The 15446-nt window shown below is 50.9% G+C and overlaps 1 protein-coding gene across 6 annotated transcripts in view; it reads left to right on the forward strand.

Annotated features, from left to right (window-relative positions):
- Cttn (cortactin) overlaps positions 1 to 15446 on the forward strand; it is a 32802-nt gene that overhangs the window by 6492 nt on the left and 10864 nt on the right. Inside the window, exons 5-12 of one of the 6 annotated variants that reach the window (XM_005064121.4) lie at positions 1285 to 1414; positions 4766 to 4876; positions 6041 to 6095; positions 7208 to 7318; positions 9916 to 10026; positions 10490 to 10600; positions 11439 to 11549; positions 12788 to 12843. In XM_005064121.4, coding sequence (XP_005064178.1) covers positions 1285 to 1414; positions 4766 to 4876; positions 6041 to 6095; positions 7208 to 7318; positions 9916 to 10026; positions 10490 to 10600; positions 11439 to 11549; positions 12788 to 12843 — 796 coding nt within the window. The remainder of the gene's footprint in view (positions 1 to 1284; positions 1415 to 4765; positions 4877 to 6040; positions 6096 to 7207; positions 7319 to 9915; positions 10027 to 10489; positions 10601 to 11438; positions 11550 to 12787; positions 12844 to 15446) is intronic. The other 5 variants (XM_005064122.4, XM_021227340.2, XM_013115223.3 and 2 more) reach the window with 5 other exon arrangements.

The following is a 15446-nucleotide window of genomic DNA, read 5'->3' on the forward strand; positions in this document are numbered from 1 at the left end:
GTTCAATGACTTGTAGGAGGAGTTTAGTTCTTCTTTTTATCTATCTCCTTGAGATAGAATCCTGCTGAGTTTCCCTAGCATGGTCTCACCCTCCAGGCTCATGCTGTCCTTTCTCATAGCGGCTTTCTGGACCTGAGTGTAGGGTAGCCCACACCTCCCACAGAAGATGCCTTCAAGTTTCCATAGTGTAGTGGTTGTCACAGGTGGTAGGTACAAAGGGCCTGCGGTCCATTAGGAGAGGGGATCTGGGCCCCCATACCTGTGAGTCTCTATCCCCAGGGTTCTAGAATATGGGGAGGGTGGACGGGAAGACCTATGAGGCTCTCTGGATGGATTAAGACTCCAAGAGGGGCTGTGTGGGCATCCCATGGTTCTTCTCAGGTTGTTGGTGTGGTATTTCTCTTTTGCTGCTCATCACGGGTTGGTGGGTCCAGGCTGGTGGATATTCTGTCCATACTTTTGGGCTTGTTCATGTGCAAAGCTTGGGCTTCGTGTCTGCTGGTTAGAAAGGCCTGTGCTCAGGCGGTGCCTCAGTGATAGCTGCTTCCGGGCAGTCAGGTCCTGTCCTCTGGTCTGTTTTACCGTTGCTTGTCTTAGTTTGTTCTGTACTGCTGTGGTTAACAAGCTGTGGTTAACAACTGTGACCACATGTAACCTGGGAAGGAAAGGGTTTACTTTGTGGCTTCTAAGTTGGTCACTGTGAGAACTCAGGGCAGGGACTGAAGAAGCCGAGGAGAAAGGCTCCTTACTGGCTTGCTCCTCATGGCTTGCTTAGCTGCTTTCCTACCACCCAGGACCACTGGCCCAGGCGTAGCACTGCCCGCAGTGGGCTGGGCCCTTCCACAACAGTCAGTCATCAATCAAGGAAATGCCCTACAGGTCAGTCCAATGGGGGCATTTTCTCAGTTGAGGTTTCCTTTTCTGAGATGACTCTAGCACTTGTGTCAAGTTGCCAAAACGCTAACCAGCACAGCCAGCTTCTTCTGACGACCTTGGGGGTTTGGAGAAGGAACTCTGTGGGTGGCATTTTTAGAGCTCAAAGCTCAGATTCAGCATCCCTGCCTCTAGGGCCAGCTGCATGGTCCTGTGTGGATTCAGATCTGTGTTCCTCTGCCATACAAGCTGTGACAGAGCCATAGAGGTAGGTGTGTTGAACAGATGGGACAGCAACCCAGTGAGAAAACCCTGCAGACTCACAAGGACATCACTACCTTTTGCTTGTCCTGCTGGCGGGGAAGGTGCGAGCCTGTACCCTGACGCAGTCCTGCTTCCTCTCCCTTCCAGCATTCACAAGCTGCGAGAGAACGTCTTTCAAGAGCACCAGACACTTAAGGAGAAGGAGCTGGAAACAGGACCCAAAGCTTCCCACGGCTATGGTGGGAAGTTTGGTGTGGAGCAGGATAGGATGGACAAAGTAAGTGACAGGGCTGTGGCCTGCGTAGGTACATGGTGTGGGTGGCAGTCAAGCTTTTCTGAGTCACAGTGTGGAGTGGGGTTTGCTGAGTGTGAGGGCTGCTCTGAGGGGTCCTCAGTCAGCTGCCCACTCTTTAAGCTCTTCTGAGTTTCTAGAAGCCCCTTTTCAGATTGTCAGAGGCCCTTGTCAGTGGCTGATATGTAGAGGGCTCTCTGGGGTAGATCAGCACCATGGCCAGCTTTGTGAGCAGGACAGAGCCCAGAAGCATCCACAGTGTCATGGTCACCACTTCTTGTGGTTGAGATGAGCCAGTCCACAGGGTGAGGTCAACTCTGAGGGCCCTTTGCTACATCACATCTGTGGAGTCCACTGATGCCTAGCTTATGTCCTGTCTGCATTTGTGGGCCACTCTGTAGCCAGGCTAGGGAGGATGCACACACTGTCATCCAAGCTGTGGCTGAGCCCCTGGGAGTGGCATTGATGGGTTCTGACTGACGAGCAGATACCACAGGCAGCTGCTATCTAAGCCATCAGTTTGGAGTGGTAGTTGGGTTCTTGCCCCAAGACGAGGAAGTGGCTTACTCTAAGCTGGCTGGTTTTTCCAGAGAGAAGGCTGCAATGTATGGGCGTGTCTCCAGGAATTCGGGCCTTCACACTCTGATGCTGTAATGAGCGAATCCCCGAGTGAGCAGTATGAGGTGGTTTTGATGGGCAGATAGTGCTGCCGCTGGTTACATGTAGAAGAGAGGCTGCCCATCCCTCACATGTAGATTATATTTAACTATGCTAGGCACAGAAGGCCATGGCCGCATTTCAGTGAGAGCCACTGTCCACCAGAGGAGTCAACTGGTAAGCCTGAGAGCACCCCAACCATGGCCAGTGTCTTAGGGTTTTATTGCTGTGAAGAGACACCATGGCCATGGCAACTCTTATAAAGGAAGCCAATAATTGGGGCTGACTGACAGTTCAGAGGTTTAGTCCATTATCATGAGGGTGCGGAGCATGAAGACACTCAGACAGACATGGTACTGGAGAGTAGCTGAGACTTCTACATCCCAATTCGTAGACACTAGGCAGAGAGAGTGACACTGGGCCTGGCATGAGCAGTTGAAATCTCAAAACCCACGCCAAGTGACACATGTCCTCCATCAAGGCCACACCCACTCTGACAAGGCCACCCCTCCCAGTGCCACTCCCTAAGCATTCTTATTAAACCACCACAGCCAGGAATGTTCTGGAGCAACATTCTGACAAGATACCATCTGTGGGAAGGAGATATGGTTGTTGCATTGCTGGCGCAGACATGGATGTGCTGGTCCTGCATGGGCAGCGTGGAGAGCCTGCTCGTTCAGGCTCAGTCAGATGCAGAGAGGCACAGCGAAGAGACCTAGAGTGGCAGATTGGGGAGAATCTTAATTTACCAAGGGCAAGCTTAATGCCAGGAACATTGCTCTCTGGCTTCTCTGCTGTGAGTGCTGGGCCTCCTTTGGCTCAAATCTCATCATCAAGCCTGTGGCTTCTGTCTCATCAAGCCTGGTCCTTCCTTCACCCTTTGTTCTTACCCGTCATGTCCTCTGCTTCCCTCGATGGCTTCTCATTGCTATTCTGTGCTGTCATTTTGGGGAGACACACCCTTCTGGGCTTCCGTAGAATTCACTGTCCTCATCTTGTGCCTTGCCTGGTCTTCTGTGTTGGGCATGCTATGTTGTAAGTGTGCACCGCTACACTTCTGTGCCAGACTATAGTGTCCAGGTGGCTCATGGACCCCAGACTGCTAGAATCTTCAGTTTACCTTCTTGGCTACATGCTGACCAGTGGCTCTCAAGCACTGATGTCATTAGCCTGGGGCACTGTTGTTCCCTCCTGTTGGGCCCTTCAGGCCCTGTGCATTGAGGAGAGGTTAGCCCTTGGCTCATGTGAACCCTTGAGAGTAACCAGGTGTCAAAAACCTGAAGATGAATGGCTGAGCTATTCATAGCCTGTCCTCTCCAGAAATGGAAAGAGAGATGAGGCCCACAGATTTCCCTAGCCAGGCTCATCCAGGGCAGCACACACCTATGAGAAGCCAGGACTGGAGCCACTAGGTTCCTTAGGAATCAGGTGACTGTGGCCAGCCAAGGAGGCTTCCTGCCTTCCCTGCACACTGCAGGTCAAGGATAATAACAGGTGTGCTTCTGCCAGTATGAGACCAAAAGCCACTGAGCACACGTTCAATCCACAGGCTGGATCCAGGGCCAGCTGTCACTTCAGCCCCTTTTTCTCTTAAACTTCCTTCTGATGGACAGTCCTGCTGGGAGATGACTTTGGCATGGCTGCCTCTTTTTGATCTTTTACTGACGTTTCTGTGTGTGAACCTGGAGGCTGCAGGCGGTTGTTGTGCCGCATGGGGTTTCACAGGCTGTGGCTTGTGGTCTGCCATCAACTGTTGACCACAGCTAAGTCTGGGAAGGAGAGAGTCATTCATCCAAGGCTTTCTCTGTAGTCTATGTTCTGTGTATCACCAACCTCAGTGACCCTTTTGAAGAGGGGCATTGAGGTCAAGGATATGTAGAACACAGCTCAAGTACAAGGCCAAACTGAGCCGTGGGCCAACCAAGGGAGGACCGTGGTACACAGGGCTGACTCTCCCTGTATGGCGGTCAGAGTGGGGGTTCTGTGTTGCTGGGAGGGCCAAGAAGACAAGTTCAGAGGCACGCAGGCATTGCATGAGGAAAGACCACAAGACGGCTGTGCTGGACAGTGACGTCAGCGACGGCTGGTGACAGCACAGATATTAGAGCACTGTTTGGGGAAGAGGCTAGGGTGAGGGTCTGCTAGCAGCCTTCGGGTTGGTGCCCCTTCCACTACCTGCTGGCAGATATGTGGCCTTGAACAGAAGGCCCTGGGGTCCTGCATCCTTTGGTGGGGGCCGGGGTGAGATGACAGCACTTGGCTCTTGCCTGTGTGGCCTGCCTGTCCGGGAGGTATGGAGTGCACATCTGCATTGTCACTGAAGTACCTGTGTCTGCCTCAGTACAGTCACAAAGTGTGTGCGTGCTTTGACTCGTAGGTCACAGCCTGTGAAAACGCCACACTCAGGGTGACTGATGTAAATGGCTCTTTCCATTGTGTGCTGCAGGCGCTGTCCTTTGTTCATACCTGGTCCTACCCAGAGGTCCTGTGCAGTCAGGGCTCAGTTTGGAGGTTTGGGGTACACAGTAGACCCTGCACCAGGGCTCAGACAGTTCGGGGCCATGTCCTGGGATTCGGGGCCTCAGAGGGCAAAGGCCCACCTCACTGATGCCCAGAGTAGGGTTGCTATGCCACACTGGACTTGGGTACATAATGCCACATCTTTGTTCTTTGTTCCAGTCAGCCGTTGGCCATGAGTACCAGTCAAAACTTTCGAAGCATTGCTCACAAGTGGACTCGGTCCGGGGCTTCGGAGGCAAGTTTGGTGTCCAGATGGACAGGGTGGATCAGGTGAGTGACAGGCCAGGCTGCAGGCTGCTGTTGTAGCTGCCCTTTTGGGCCAGTGCAGTGGTTCACAGGTACCCGCTGACCCCATGGTGTCCAGAAAGGAACTCACAAGCCCCTCTGATGCTGGCCTGTGTGAGGGGTGCCGACTGTCCAGTGGGGAACAGGCAGTGACATGGAAGACAGGCCTTGGTAAGCTTGCTGCAGGCCTAGCCTCTGACTCAGCTACGCTATGCCATCGGACCGTTCTCATTGTCTCCACTGGATGGATGTGATTGACAGGCAGAGCCCTCCCTCAGAGTGGAGTTGGCTGAACTGAGGTCTCAGTGTCCGTAGGCTCTGTCATAAGCCTGGGGCTGGCGGGGGTGCAGAAGCATACCACTTTCAGTTTGTGTCCTGGCTGTGTGGCATAGCAGCTAGGTCTGACTATCCGTGTCTGAAGTGGGGGAGATATGGAAACCCAGCTCTGGGTCATGCTGGGGACAGGCTACCATGAGGTTCCATGCAGGCCTGCTATCTTGTTAATGTTCTCAATAAAGCTTGTTTGGAAAGTCGGTGTGGCAGGGGAATTAATTCCAGATCAGCATGCTGTGCCTGGAATAAGTCGGCCAAGCTGGTGCTGGGAGCCTGCGGGGGATGGAAGGGGGAACTGCACACACAGACTTGGGCAGTGATGATCGGATCTGTACTTTGCCTAGGAAACCAAAAGTCAAAAATTAACATTGTTTAAGCCTGGCTGGCTCCTGTATTCTGAGCACCTGAGAGCTGAAGGCAGGAGAATTGCCATGAGTTCAGAAAACAATCTGGGCCTGAGTGAGACCCTATATTAACAAATAAAAAACCCAACACACGAGGCTGGGGAGATGACTTAGATGTCACTGTGCAAGCATGAGGACCTGTGTTTGGATCACAGTACCCACATAAGCCAGGCTCAGTGTTAGGGGTAGGGAACTGGTAGGAGACAGGCTGCAGCCTAACTGTAGGTTCAGTAAGAGACCCTGTCTCAAAGCACAAGGCTGACAGTGATAGAGCAGAACACTGGATATCTTCCTTTGATCTTAAGACATGCGCGGGTACACGCACCTTCCCAAAACCAACACTACGAAAATCTTCAGATGAGTCATCTTGGTGGCATTTCAAATGTCTGTCCATCATATTTTTGTCCCACAGTCTGCTGTAGGCTTTGAATACCAGGGGAAGACGGAGAAGCACGCCTCCCAGAAAGGTAAGGGGAGCGCTGAAGCAGCCTGGTGGCAGGGAGGTCTCTTTTATCGTTCTGGGCTCTGGGGCCGTCTGAATGTTCAGGGTGTGTGTCCTCACTGTTGCTGGGCTCTGGGGCCGTCTGAATGTTACAGGGAGTGTGTCCTCACTGTTGCTGGGCTCTGGGGCCGTCTGAATGTTACAGGGTGTGTGTCCTCACTGTTGCTGGGCTCTGGGGCCGTCTGAATGTTACAGGGTGTGTGTCCTCACTGTTGCTGGGCTCTGGGGCCGTCTGAATGTTACAGGGTGTGTGTCCTCACTGTTGCTGGGCTCTGGGGCCGTCTGAATGTTACAGGGTGTGTGTCCTCACTGTTGCTGGGCTCTGGGGCCGTCTGAATGTTACAGGGTGTGTGTCCTCACTGTTGCTGGGCTCTGGGGCCGTCTGAATGTTACAGGGAGTGTGTCCTCACTGTTGGTGCCACACATAGAGCCCTGTGTCTGCTGTCTCCAGTGGAAGCTGCTTTCTTTTTACCTGAGCAGAACAGCTCAGAGCCAGCTCTCTAGTGGATAAAAGAATAGCAAATGTCCCTGAAGACAGAGTTGTTGACCTGTAATGTCAAAACTGTGTCCTGAAACATATAAAAGGGAGTTTTGATTTGTTTTCATGATGTCACCCAAACTAGAACCTTTTTTTTTTTTTTTTTTTTTTTTAACCATCAAGGCACTTCATTTCTTTTTAGTATTCAGTGGTTTGGTTTTGTTTCTTTTAAGATAATGTCATGGTATCAAAACCTGGCTTTGAACTCTGTAATTCTCCTGCCTCAGTCTCGTGAGTGCTGGGATGGCAGGTGTGTGGCACCTCACCTGTCTGTGAATTGTCATTTTTGTTGTTGTTTCTTGTTTATGTTTGAGATGGGCTCATTCTGTAGCCCAGACTGACTATTCCTGGTGTAAACTACTGTAGCCACTTCTTTCTATCAGTACAAAACAATTGCACATGGTGGTGGGAAGTGATCTGAACACTGCACAAAGTTTCAGGGTGTCCAGTGTCATCTACGGGATGCAGCCCTTGCGTTTAAATGGGCATTGCATCTGCCAGGAGTCTTAACCTTGCTGGCTGCCACCTTATCTCTTCAGACTACTCTAGTGGCTTCGGTGGCAAATACGGTGTGCAAGCTGACCGTGTGGACAAGAGCGCTGTGGGCTTTGACTACCAGGGCAAGACGGAGAAGCATGAGTCACAGAAAGGTACATCTGGGCCTTGGGTTCCTTTATGGATAAGGGTGCTCTTATTTTTATTTTTTGTTCCTATGTTCCTTTAATCTTTCCATCTTTCGATTTTTTTTCTCAAATTTATGTATTTTTATTTGATGTGTATGCCTGTATATGGGTGTTTTGCCTTTATGTATGTATATGCACTTTGTGCAGAGCCCTTGAAACTGCAACCATAGAAGGTTACGAGCAGCCGAGTGAGTGTTTGGAACCTAAACAGGGTCCTCTGGAAGAGCAGCCAGTGCTGTTAACCACTAAACTTTTGTCTAGTACAGTGGTTCTCAACATGTGGGGTTTGACCTCTCTGGGGGTTAAGTGGCCCTTTCACAGGGGCCATGTATCCTGTATACCGGATATTTATATTACAATTTATAACTAGTAAAATTACAGTAATGAAGTAGCAATGAAATAATTTTATGGTTGGGGGTTATCACAGTGTGAGAAATTATACTAAAAGGTTGCAGTGTTCGGGAGGTTGAGAACCACTGCTGTAGCCTTCCATGCAGTGCAAGGGTGTTTTTACATGTTTACAGTGTTTACAGAGGTTTTTTTGTTTTCTTTTGTTTTTTGTGCCCACATGTGTCAGTTCTGTTTAACATTTGCCAGTATTTGAAAGCAGCCAGTTGGTGGTGCACGCTTTTAGTCTCAGCATTCGGGAGGCAGAGGCTGGTGGATCTTTGTTTGAGGCCAGCCTGGTCTACAGAGACAGCTAGGGCCACACAGAGAAATCTTGTCTTAAAAAACAAAACAAATAAACAAAAAAGAAAACCAAGAGCTTGTGTTGAAAGACAGCTTTGAGTTTCTTTAAAAACAAAACAAAACAGAAAATCCCAGGAGACGGTCTGGGACTCAGTTCAGCAGTAGAAGTGCTTGCTGTGCCAGTGAGAGGACCTGAGTGCGATTCCCAGAATTCATGTGAAAACTGGGCATGGCACATAGAATGAGCATCTGTGTTCCCTGTTTATCTGCTGGGAGATGGGAGACACACAGGAGAACTTGAAGCTCGTGGGCCAGCAAGCCTGACATACTCACTAAAAAAATCAAGAAAGAGACCTTGTCTCAAGGTGGAAGGTGAAGACCCAAGGTTGTCTTCTGACCTCTCCATCTCCACATGGACATGCACACGCACACCACTCCCACCAAAAGTTCTGGTCACGCTGGCTTGGCCCTGCCCCTGGGAAAGGGCCAGTGTGCCTGGGGCCTGTGTGTCTGGGGCCTGCTGCTTGCCTTAGGCTTTTCCCTGGGGTGCTGTGCAGCTGTGACTTCACACTGATCACTGTGCTTTTCTTCCCGGGGCCAGACTTAACTCAGGTCATGAGTGCTGAGCATTCTGGGCCGTCCAGTCCTGGTTCCAAGCAGAGGCTGAGTGTACTTCCGGGGGGCTGTGGCACACAGACCTATAGGTTGCCTAGGGCTTCTCGTTGAGGTTCTAAGTACCTATAGGAAGTCATGTTATGACAGTGCAAGAGTGACATGTCACATGACCTTTTTAGAGCAGAGCCTGCATTTCTAAAAAGTTCTCTACATGTGTTCTGTTTTTTTTTCTTTGAAGTTTTTAAAAAAATATACTTAATTTTTTTTTATGTGTATGAGTATTTTGCCTGCATATATGTCTGATGATCACCACATATGTGCCTGGTACCTGCGGAGGCCAGAAGAGGGTGTTGGATCCCCTGGAACTAGAGTTACAGATGGTTTTGAGCCACCACATGGATACTGGAAGAGCAGTCAGTGCTCTTAACTGCTGAGCCATCTCTCCAGCCACAAAGACTGACTTTCTTTCAGCCCCTTCCTTCCTTCCTTCCTTCCTTCCTTCCTTCCTTCCTTCCTTCCTTCCTTCCTTCCTTCCTTCCTTCCTTCCTTCCTCCCTCTCTTCCTCCCTCTCTCCCTCCCCATGTGTATGGGTATGTGTCTGTGTTTATGACATGTGAGTGCAGGTGCCTTCAGATCCCAAAAGAGAGTATCAGATCCCTCTGAACTGGAGTTACAGATGGTTGTAAGCCACCATGTGGGTGTTGGGAACTGAACTCTGGTCCTCCTTCTGTTTTTCTTTTTATTTGTTTCTTTTTCTTTTATTTCCAGGCAAGGTTTCACTTTATACCCCAAGCTGGCTTTGAACTCACAGTGTGTTGGAAGTTGGCTTCAAATTCCCAGGAAACCTCCTGCCTCAGCCTCCTGAGTACTGGGACACAGGCATAAGCCACACACTTGGGCTGTCTCCTCACCATGTGGGTCCCAGGGATTGAGTCCAGGTCATCATGGTTAGTAGCAAGTGTCTTTACTTGCTGACAGTCTTGACAGCCCATGCTTTACCTTCTTAAATACCGTATACCATGTCCATTGAATCTGTTGCTGGTTTAATTTTGCATATTTATTCATTTTGTACATATGTATGGATGTGCACATGTGTGATTGTCAGAGAACAACTTGTAGGACTTGGTTGTCTCCTTGTATTTTGTGGATCCCAGGAATTGAACTCAGGCCTTCAAACTTGGCAGCAGGCACCTCTTAGCCTTCTGGACGTTTCCATTGCTGATTTTTTTTTTTTTAGTACAGTGCTGTTCTTGTTTCAGATTATTCCAAAGGTTTTGGTGGAAAATATGGAATTGACAAGGACAAGGTGGACAAAAGTGCTGTGGGCTTTGAGTATCAAGGCAAAACAGAGAAGCATGAGTCCCAGAAAGGTACTGCCACTTTCTCTTCCCTAGCCAGTCCCTTGCAGGATGACAGGTGTGGCCAGGATAGGAGAGAAAAACTGTTGTCACCTACAGTTTTTCAGATGGTCAACCTAAGACAACTGATCCCAGCCTGTGGTTACATAAGAACTCAGGCGCTGGCCTCTCCTTGACTCTAAGCCCTAGTGTTGTTTGTAGCAATGTCCCTGTCACACACGTCTGCCTATGAGTGACAAGACCTCGCTCCCTCAAGGGCCACATGCGTTGGCTTAGCCTATTTAACTACACTCCTCAGACACTGTTATCTTGAGGAGGGCCTGTGATGGGTGGCAACTGGGGTCTCCATCCCAGCTGTTCCCTGGGGGCAGCTGGGGACCAGTGAAGCGTGCCTCCTTGCATCTGAAACCTGCTTTCTCCCTGTGTTCTGGGCTGCGCAGTAATGCCAGGTTATGGCTTTCTGTTGTGCATGTAGACTATGTGAAAGGGTTTGGAGGAAAATTTGGTGTGCAGACAGACAGACAAGACAAGTGTGCCCTTGGCTGGGACCATCAGGAGAAGCTGCAGCTGCATGAGTCCCAAAAAGGTACCTCCTCCACCCCACTCCCCAGCTTTCCTCAAGGGTCTTTGGGAAGCTTGTGTTCATTCCTCAGTCGGTCACGTGCCTCATGTCAGCTGTGTTTCTGTCTGAATTTTGTTTTCATGGTGTGAAGTTGTCTGTGTCTCCTCCAATTCCAGAGGTCCCTATAGGTGGCAAGGGGATAGGGTGATCCTGTCCTATCCCCACCCCTGTGCCAGTGCTGCAGCAACTGGGAGCCTGGTTCCTGTAGCACTCATTAGGGCCTGTGGCCCTCTGGTTTCCAGGGCTCTCCTTTTTAAGGTGGGCTTTGGTTTGTGGAGGGCACACTTCTTTCTGAGGTGCTGGGGATAGAAGCCACATCCTGGTCTGTGCTGGACAGACTATCTCTACCTCTGAGCCTCTCCTCAAATCACACTTCCTTTGTAACTGGGAGTGTTTTCTTGTCACAGTGGGAACTTTGTCCCAGGGAGAGCTGGTTTGAATGGGTAAAACACTTGTAGTTGTCCCCAGCTGTCCTTCCAGCACAGGGAGTGGGGCTGGTAACCCCTCTGTTGTCCCTTTTCTACGGGCAGCCTGGGAAAGACCCTGCAGGCAAACCTCAAAGTATGGAGTAGCTTTAAACTATTTACCAAGCAGTTCTGAACCTGCTTCTGCATTTCAGCTGAAGTATACTGACTTGTAAGTTTGTTCCTTAATCCTTTGGTCAGTGTTAGACCCTCAGACCCGGGTCAGCCCTCTTGCTGTCCGAACATGATATATTTGACCATTGCACATGCTCATGTGACTCTAATCTGACTATTTCCTCTTTCGGTCATGCTCCCTACTGTCTCGCGTGGATCTCCAGACTATAAGACTGGGTTCGGAGGCAAATTTGGTGTTCAGTCCGAGAGGCAGGACTCCTCTGCAGTGGGGTTTGATTACAAGGAGAAATTGGCCAAGCACGAGTCCCAGCAAGGCACAGTTGCCCCTTCTTCCTCCCATCAGCCCTTGCAGTGCAGATGACTTGCAGCATAGACTTCAGGGTTCACCGCAGTGCCTGTGTCAGCTCCCTGTGCCTCCAGCTGCCAGGGATGTCCCCACCTAGTTTAATGCTAGAGCAACATCCTTTCCCCTCTGACCTTTACAGTTCAAGTTAGGAGATACTCTTCAGGTCAGGGCAGGGCAGTTTCTGCAGTAGACACCTCTGGCCTCCGTGCTGCTGACCAGCAGCACTGAATCTCTGAGCTCCTCCTCATTGCCTCTGGCCCACAGAGAGGTGGGTTTGAGACCTGATGTTAACTAGACGCTGGGGTCATGGAGAAAGACAGGCATGTTTCATGTGCTCTCTGTGTCTTTATAGTGAGTTTTTTGTTGTTGTTTTGTTTTGTTTTTGGCCAGGTGTATAAGGTTTATGTGTTTGGAGTTTTTGTTTTTGACCACACCATCTGTGTGTAGTATCTCCACCCAGAACCACACTGTATGTGCACACTGTGTGCATGCCTGGTAATCTCAGTAGCTATTGCAGTTTTTTTCTCCTCAAGAGATTAGACCTGGTTCCTAGAACCCGAGTGCCAGGCAGAGGCATGTGACTCCCTGAATCAGGGTGGAGTGTAGGCTCCCAGATGCTATCAGACCTGGGGTGGATATACTTAGGACTGGCCCAGCAGACTGCGTGGAGGTGGCCATTGGTTCCTGTGATGTCGAGGCTGCATGACTGTCACTTTCATGTGTTTGTGTGTGTGGCAGCAACGGACATACTTGTCTGGTGGCATTTCGACAGGGAGTTTTTTTTTTTTCTTTTAAAAAGCAAGAGAACAAACTACGGTGGGGCCTCTATTTAGTGCCCAGTAGAGCAGGCGCCCAGGAAGCAGATGAGAATAAGTCCCTGGCTGGTGTGAAGACTGTGCTATACAAGTGTGCACTGCAAAGGCCTGTCCTGTGCCCTTCCTCCTTGGTTTCCTTCCCACCGGCCTGCTGCCCATCCTCTCCCCACCCCCGTTCCTGGAAGCATGCCCACACCTCACTTGCTCCCTGCCTGCACTGGGCACTGTGGTTAAACAGCTGGCTTTGCCAGGAGAGCCCATCCTCGGGCAGCTCTCTCATCCCTCTGCTCTGGCTCGTGTCCCTGGGCTGTCTTGTGGACCCCTGTGCATGCGCCTGCCATTGCTCGCCCGTCCTCATCCTCACAGAAGTCTTGCCTTTACCACCTTTCAGACTATGCCAAAGGATTCGGCGGGAAGTATGGGGTACAGAAGGATCGGATGGACAAGGTAAGACCAGCGAGATACTGTGGGGTGTTCTTCCGAGGGCCCTTAGCTCACAGCATTGGAGGTCTGCCCAGGAACGTTAGGCACATGCCATTCCGTGGTCCTGGGAACCTTGCATACTTCATGTAGTACACCGGGGCTTCATGTTGTTTCATGTCTGGAGCTGACGCAAGCAAGCCAAGTACCTGGTCACAGCATCCCAGTGAGTAGTGGAGTGCAACCCAGGGACTTGATTAGAGGGTCTTAGGGACATGTCCCTGAACTTTTAATTGTTATCAGTAGACCAGGCAAGAACCAACTCTTGGCTAGTACTTTGGAAGTGCTTAGTGGCCACATCTAGTCATTGGCTGTTACCACAGATAGCAGGGCCTAGACTATTACTATTGCTGCACATGGCCCACAGCTGGGATGCACTGGTCCCTGGCCTGTCCTTTCTCACTCTTTTCTTCAGATGGGGTCTTGCTCTGCTTCCCAGGCTGGCCTGGGACTCGTGCTCCTTCTGCCTCAGTTTCCATAGTCTGGCACTGTTGATAGGTGCCATCTTGCCCCGCTTTATCTCTTAGGATTAAAGCATGTTCCCATGGAAACGATTTGTTTCTTCTCCCCAGATCCCCTCATCAGCCTATTGTTTCTTTTATCACTTTGGGGACCCTGCAGGGTAAGCTGTGAGATGGCAAAAGAATTTTCTCCTGGTGTGTCAGCTACTTGTGGGGAAAGTGTTGGGGGTCGCCAGATAGCTCTGTAGGTTCTCAAACGGCCTGGCAGGCAGTAGAGGTGGCTGCATCTTCTCGTCTCATAGATGCAGATGTTTGCTTCTGTGCTTGGCTGTGGTCATACATGGCAGGGTCATCCACAGACTTATTCTTCCATTGGGCTCGCAGCTCACCATGGTTGGTATCACCCAAAGCATCTGCCATGTCACCAGAGCTTCTCATAGGAATTACTTGGGCAAAATGTCCCTAAGGAAGCCAGATGAGCTGATTTTAAAAATGATGTGTATGCATGTATATATGTAGGTTGGTACGCATGTGTATGCACATGTATGCGCCACAGACTACATGTGGCGGTCAAAGGACAACTTGTGTGAGTTGGTTTTTACTATATGGGTCCTAGGGATTGAATTTAGGTCACTGGGCTTGGAGGCAAGCACCATTGCCCAACGAATCCTCTCATTGGTCCCTGGGCCAAGTTTTGAGGGTAGACTGAAACTTGTCTGCAAAGCTGGGGTCAGTGACAGTGACACAGGGGGTGTGAATGGAGCCTGGTTCAGGAATGAGGTCACTGCAAGTGTGGAAGAGTGAGAGGAGACAGTTTCCTGCTGAGGGGAGGGGCCTGGGAAGCCCATGGGTTGAAGGGTGGTCACCCTGTTGGAGGGAGGGACCTGGGAGGCCTATGGAACATGCAGCCTGCCCTTTAGTGAAAGAACTTGGGTCCAGGCACAGTTGCCCATACCTGCAACTGTAGCACTTGACAGAGCAGAAGGAGGGTTGATGTGACTCTGGGCAGTGGTGGATCCTTGCAGAGTTATAGAACTTGGGTAGAGAAGATGAGGCTAATTAAGGCTCTAGGCAGCCAGGATGCTGCAGGGCTGTCTGTACTATGCTGGGGGTCACCCCCAGGGCTTCACCTGCCAGTCAGCAGAGACTGAGCGGGGAGGCTGGGTGAGGTGGCAGGAGACCAGGTGTCTGGTGGCTGAGGGCCTTGTAGCAGAGGACATGAGGAAGTGAGTGAGTTATTCAGAGGCTGGCATTGAGGAAGTTGTGGTGTCTGTGGTTGGTGGTGATGGTAAAGATGGCAACCACAAAGTTGGCGACTGCTGACATTGTGCAATTGGAGTCAGGAAATGATGTGGTTAGAAGTCTCTTCTGCCCCTGCCAGCCAGACATGGCTATTTTCTCTGTTTGTTGCCCTGAGAGAAAGCCCAGGGTCCTTCCTGCCTAGGGGACTGTGGGGTGGAATCAAGACCCAGGCTGTGCCATGAGGCTGTCCTGACAACAGGAGTTCATTCACATAGTAATTGAGATGAGTTAGTGACCCTGATACCAGCCTGTCCCTTCCTAGAGAAGAAAAGTGTTCCTCCATGGTGGCTTTGGGCAGTTACGAGTGACCCAAGGACAAGAGTGGCCACCCTGTTGGGCTCCAGAGCCAGGCTGTGTGGAGAAGGAGATGGAGTGAGGGCCAACATGGGCAGAGGCTGAGGAGGGGGAGACCCAGGAATGGGGAGTGGGAGAGACAGGTCAAGAAGCTAGGCAGGGGCTCGGTGTGCTTCATTGGAGAGGCCCTAGGTGTCACCCCCAGCATGCTTTAGAACAAAGGGGTGCTGTGATTTGGAAAGTGGGGCACTGGTGAGTGATTGAAGAGAGTGGGGGTATAGAGATGGATCAGGGTCCCCAGGTGAGGGCAGAGCATCCTGAGATTGCGGACCAGACAGGGGCCTCCTTGGCAGCAAGGTGAAGGATGCTCCGGAGGGACAGACTTGGGATCAGACTAGGGAAAGGGATGGTGTTGATGCTAAGGTGAGCACCGCTCTGCCCTGAGGCCCCAGCTGGGGATGCTTCCATGTGGGAAATCAGGCAGGGTGTCGGGGCAGTCAGTGTTCTGAACCC

Source organism: Mesocricetus auratus, unplaced genomic scaffold (assembly GCF_017639785.1).
Source record: "Mesocricetus auratus isolate SY011 unplaced genomic scaffold, BCM_Maur_2.0 Super-Scaffold_4256, whole genome shotgun sequence".
Lineage (NCBI taxonomy): Eukaryota > Metazoa > Chordata > Mammalia > Rodentia > Cricetidae > Mesocricetus > Mesocricetus auratus.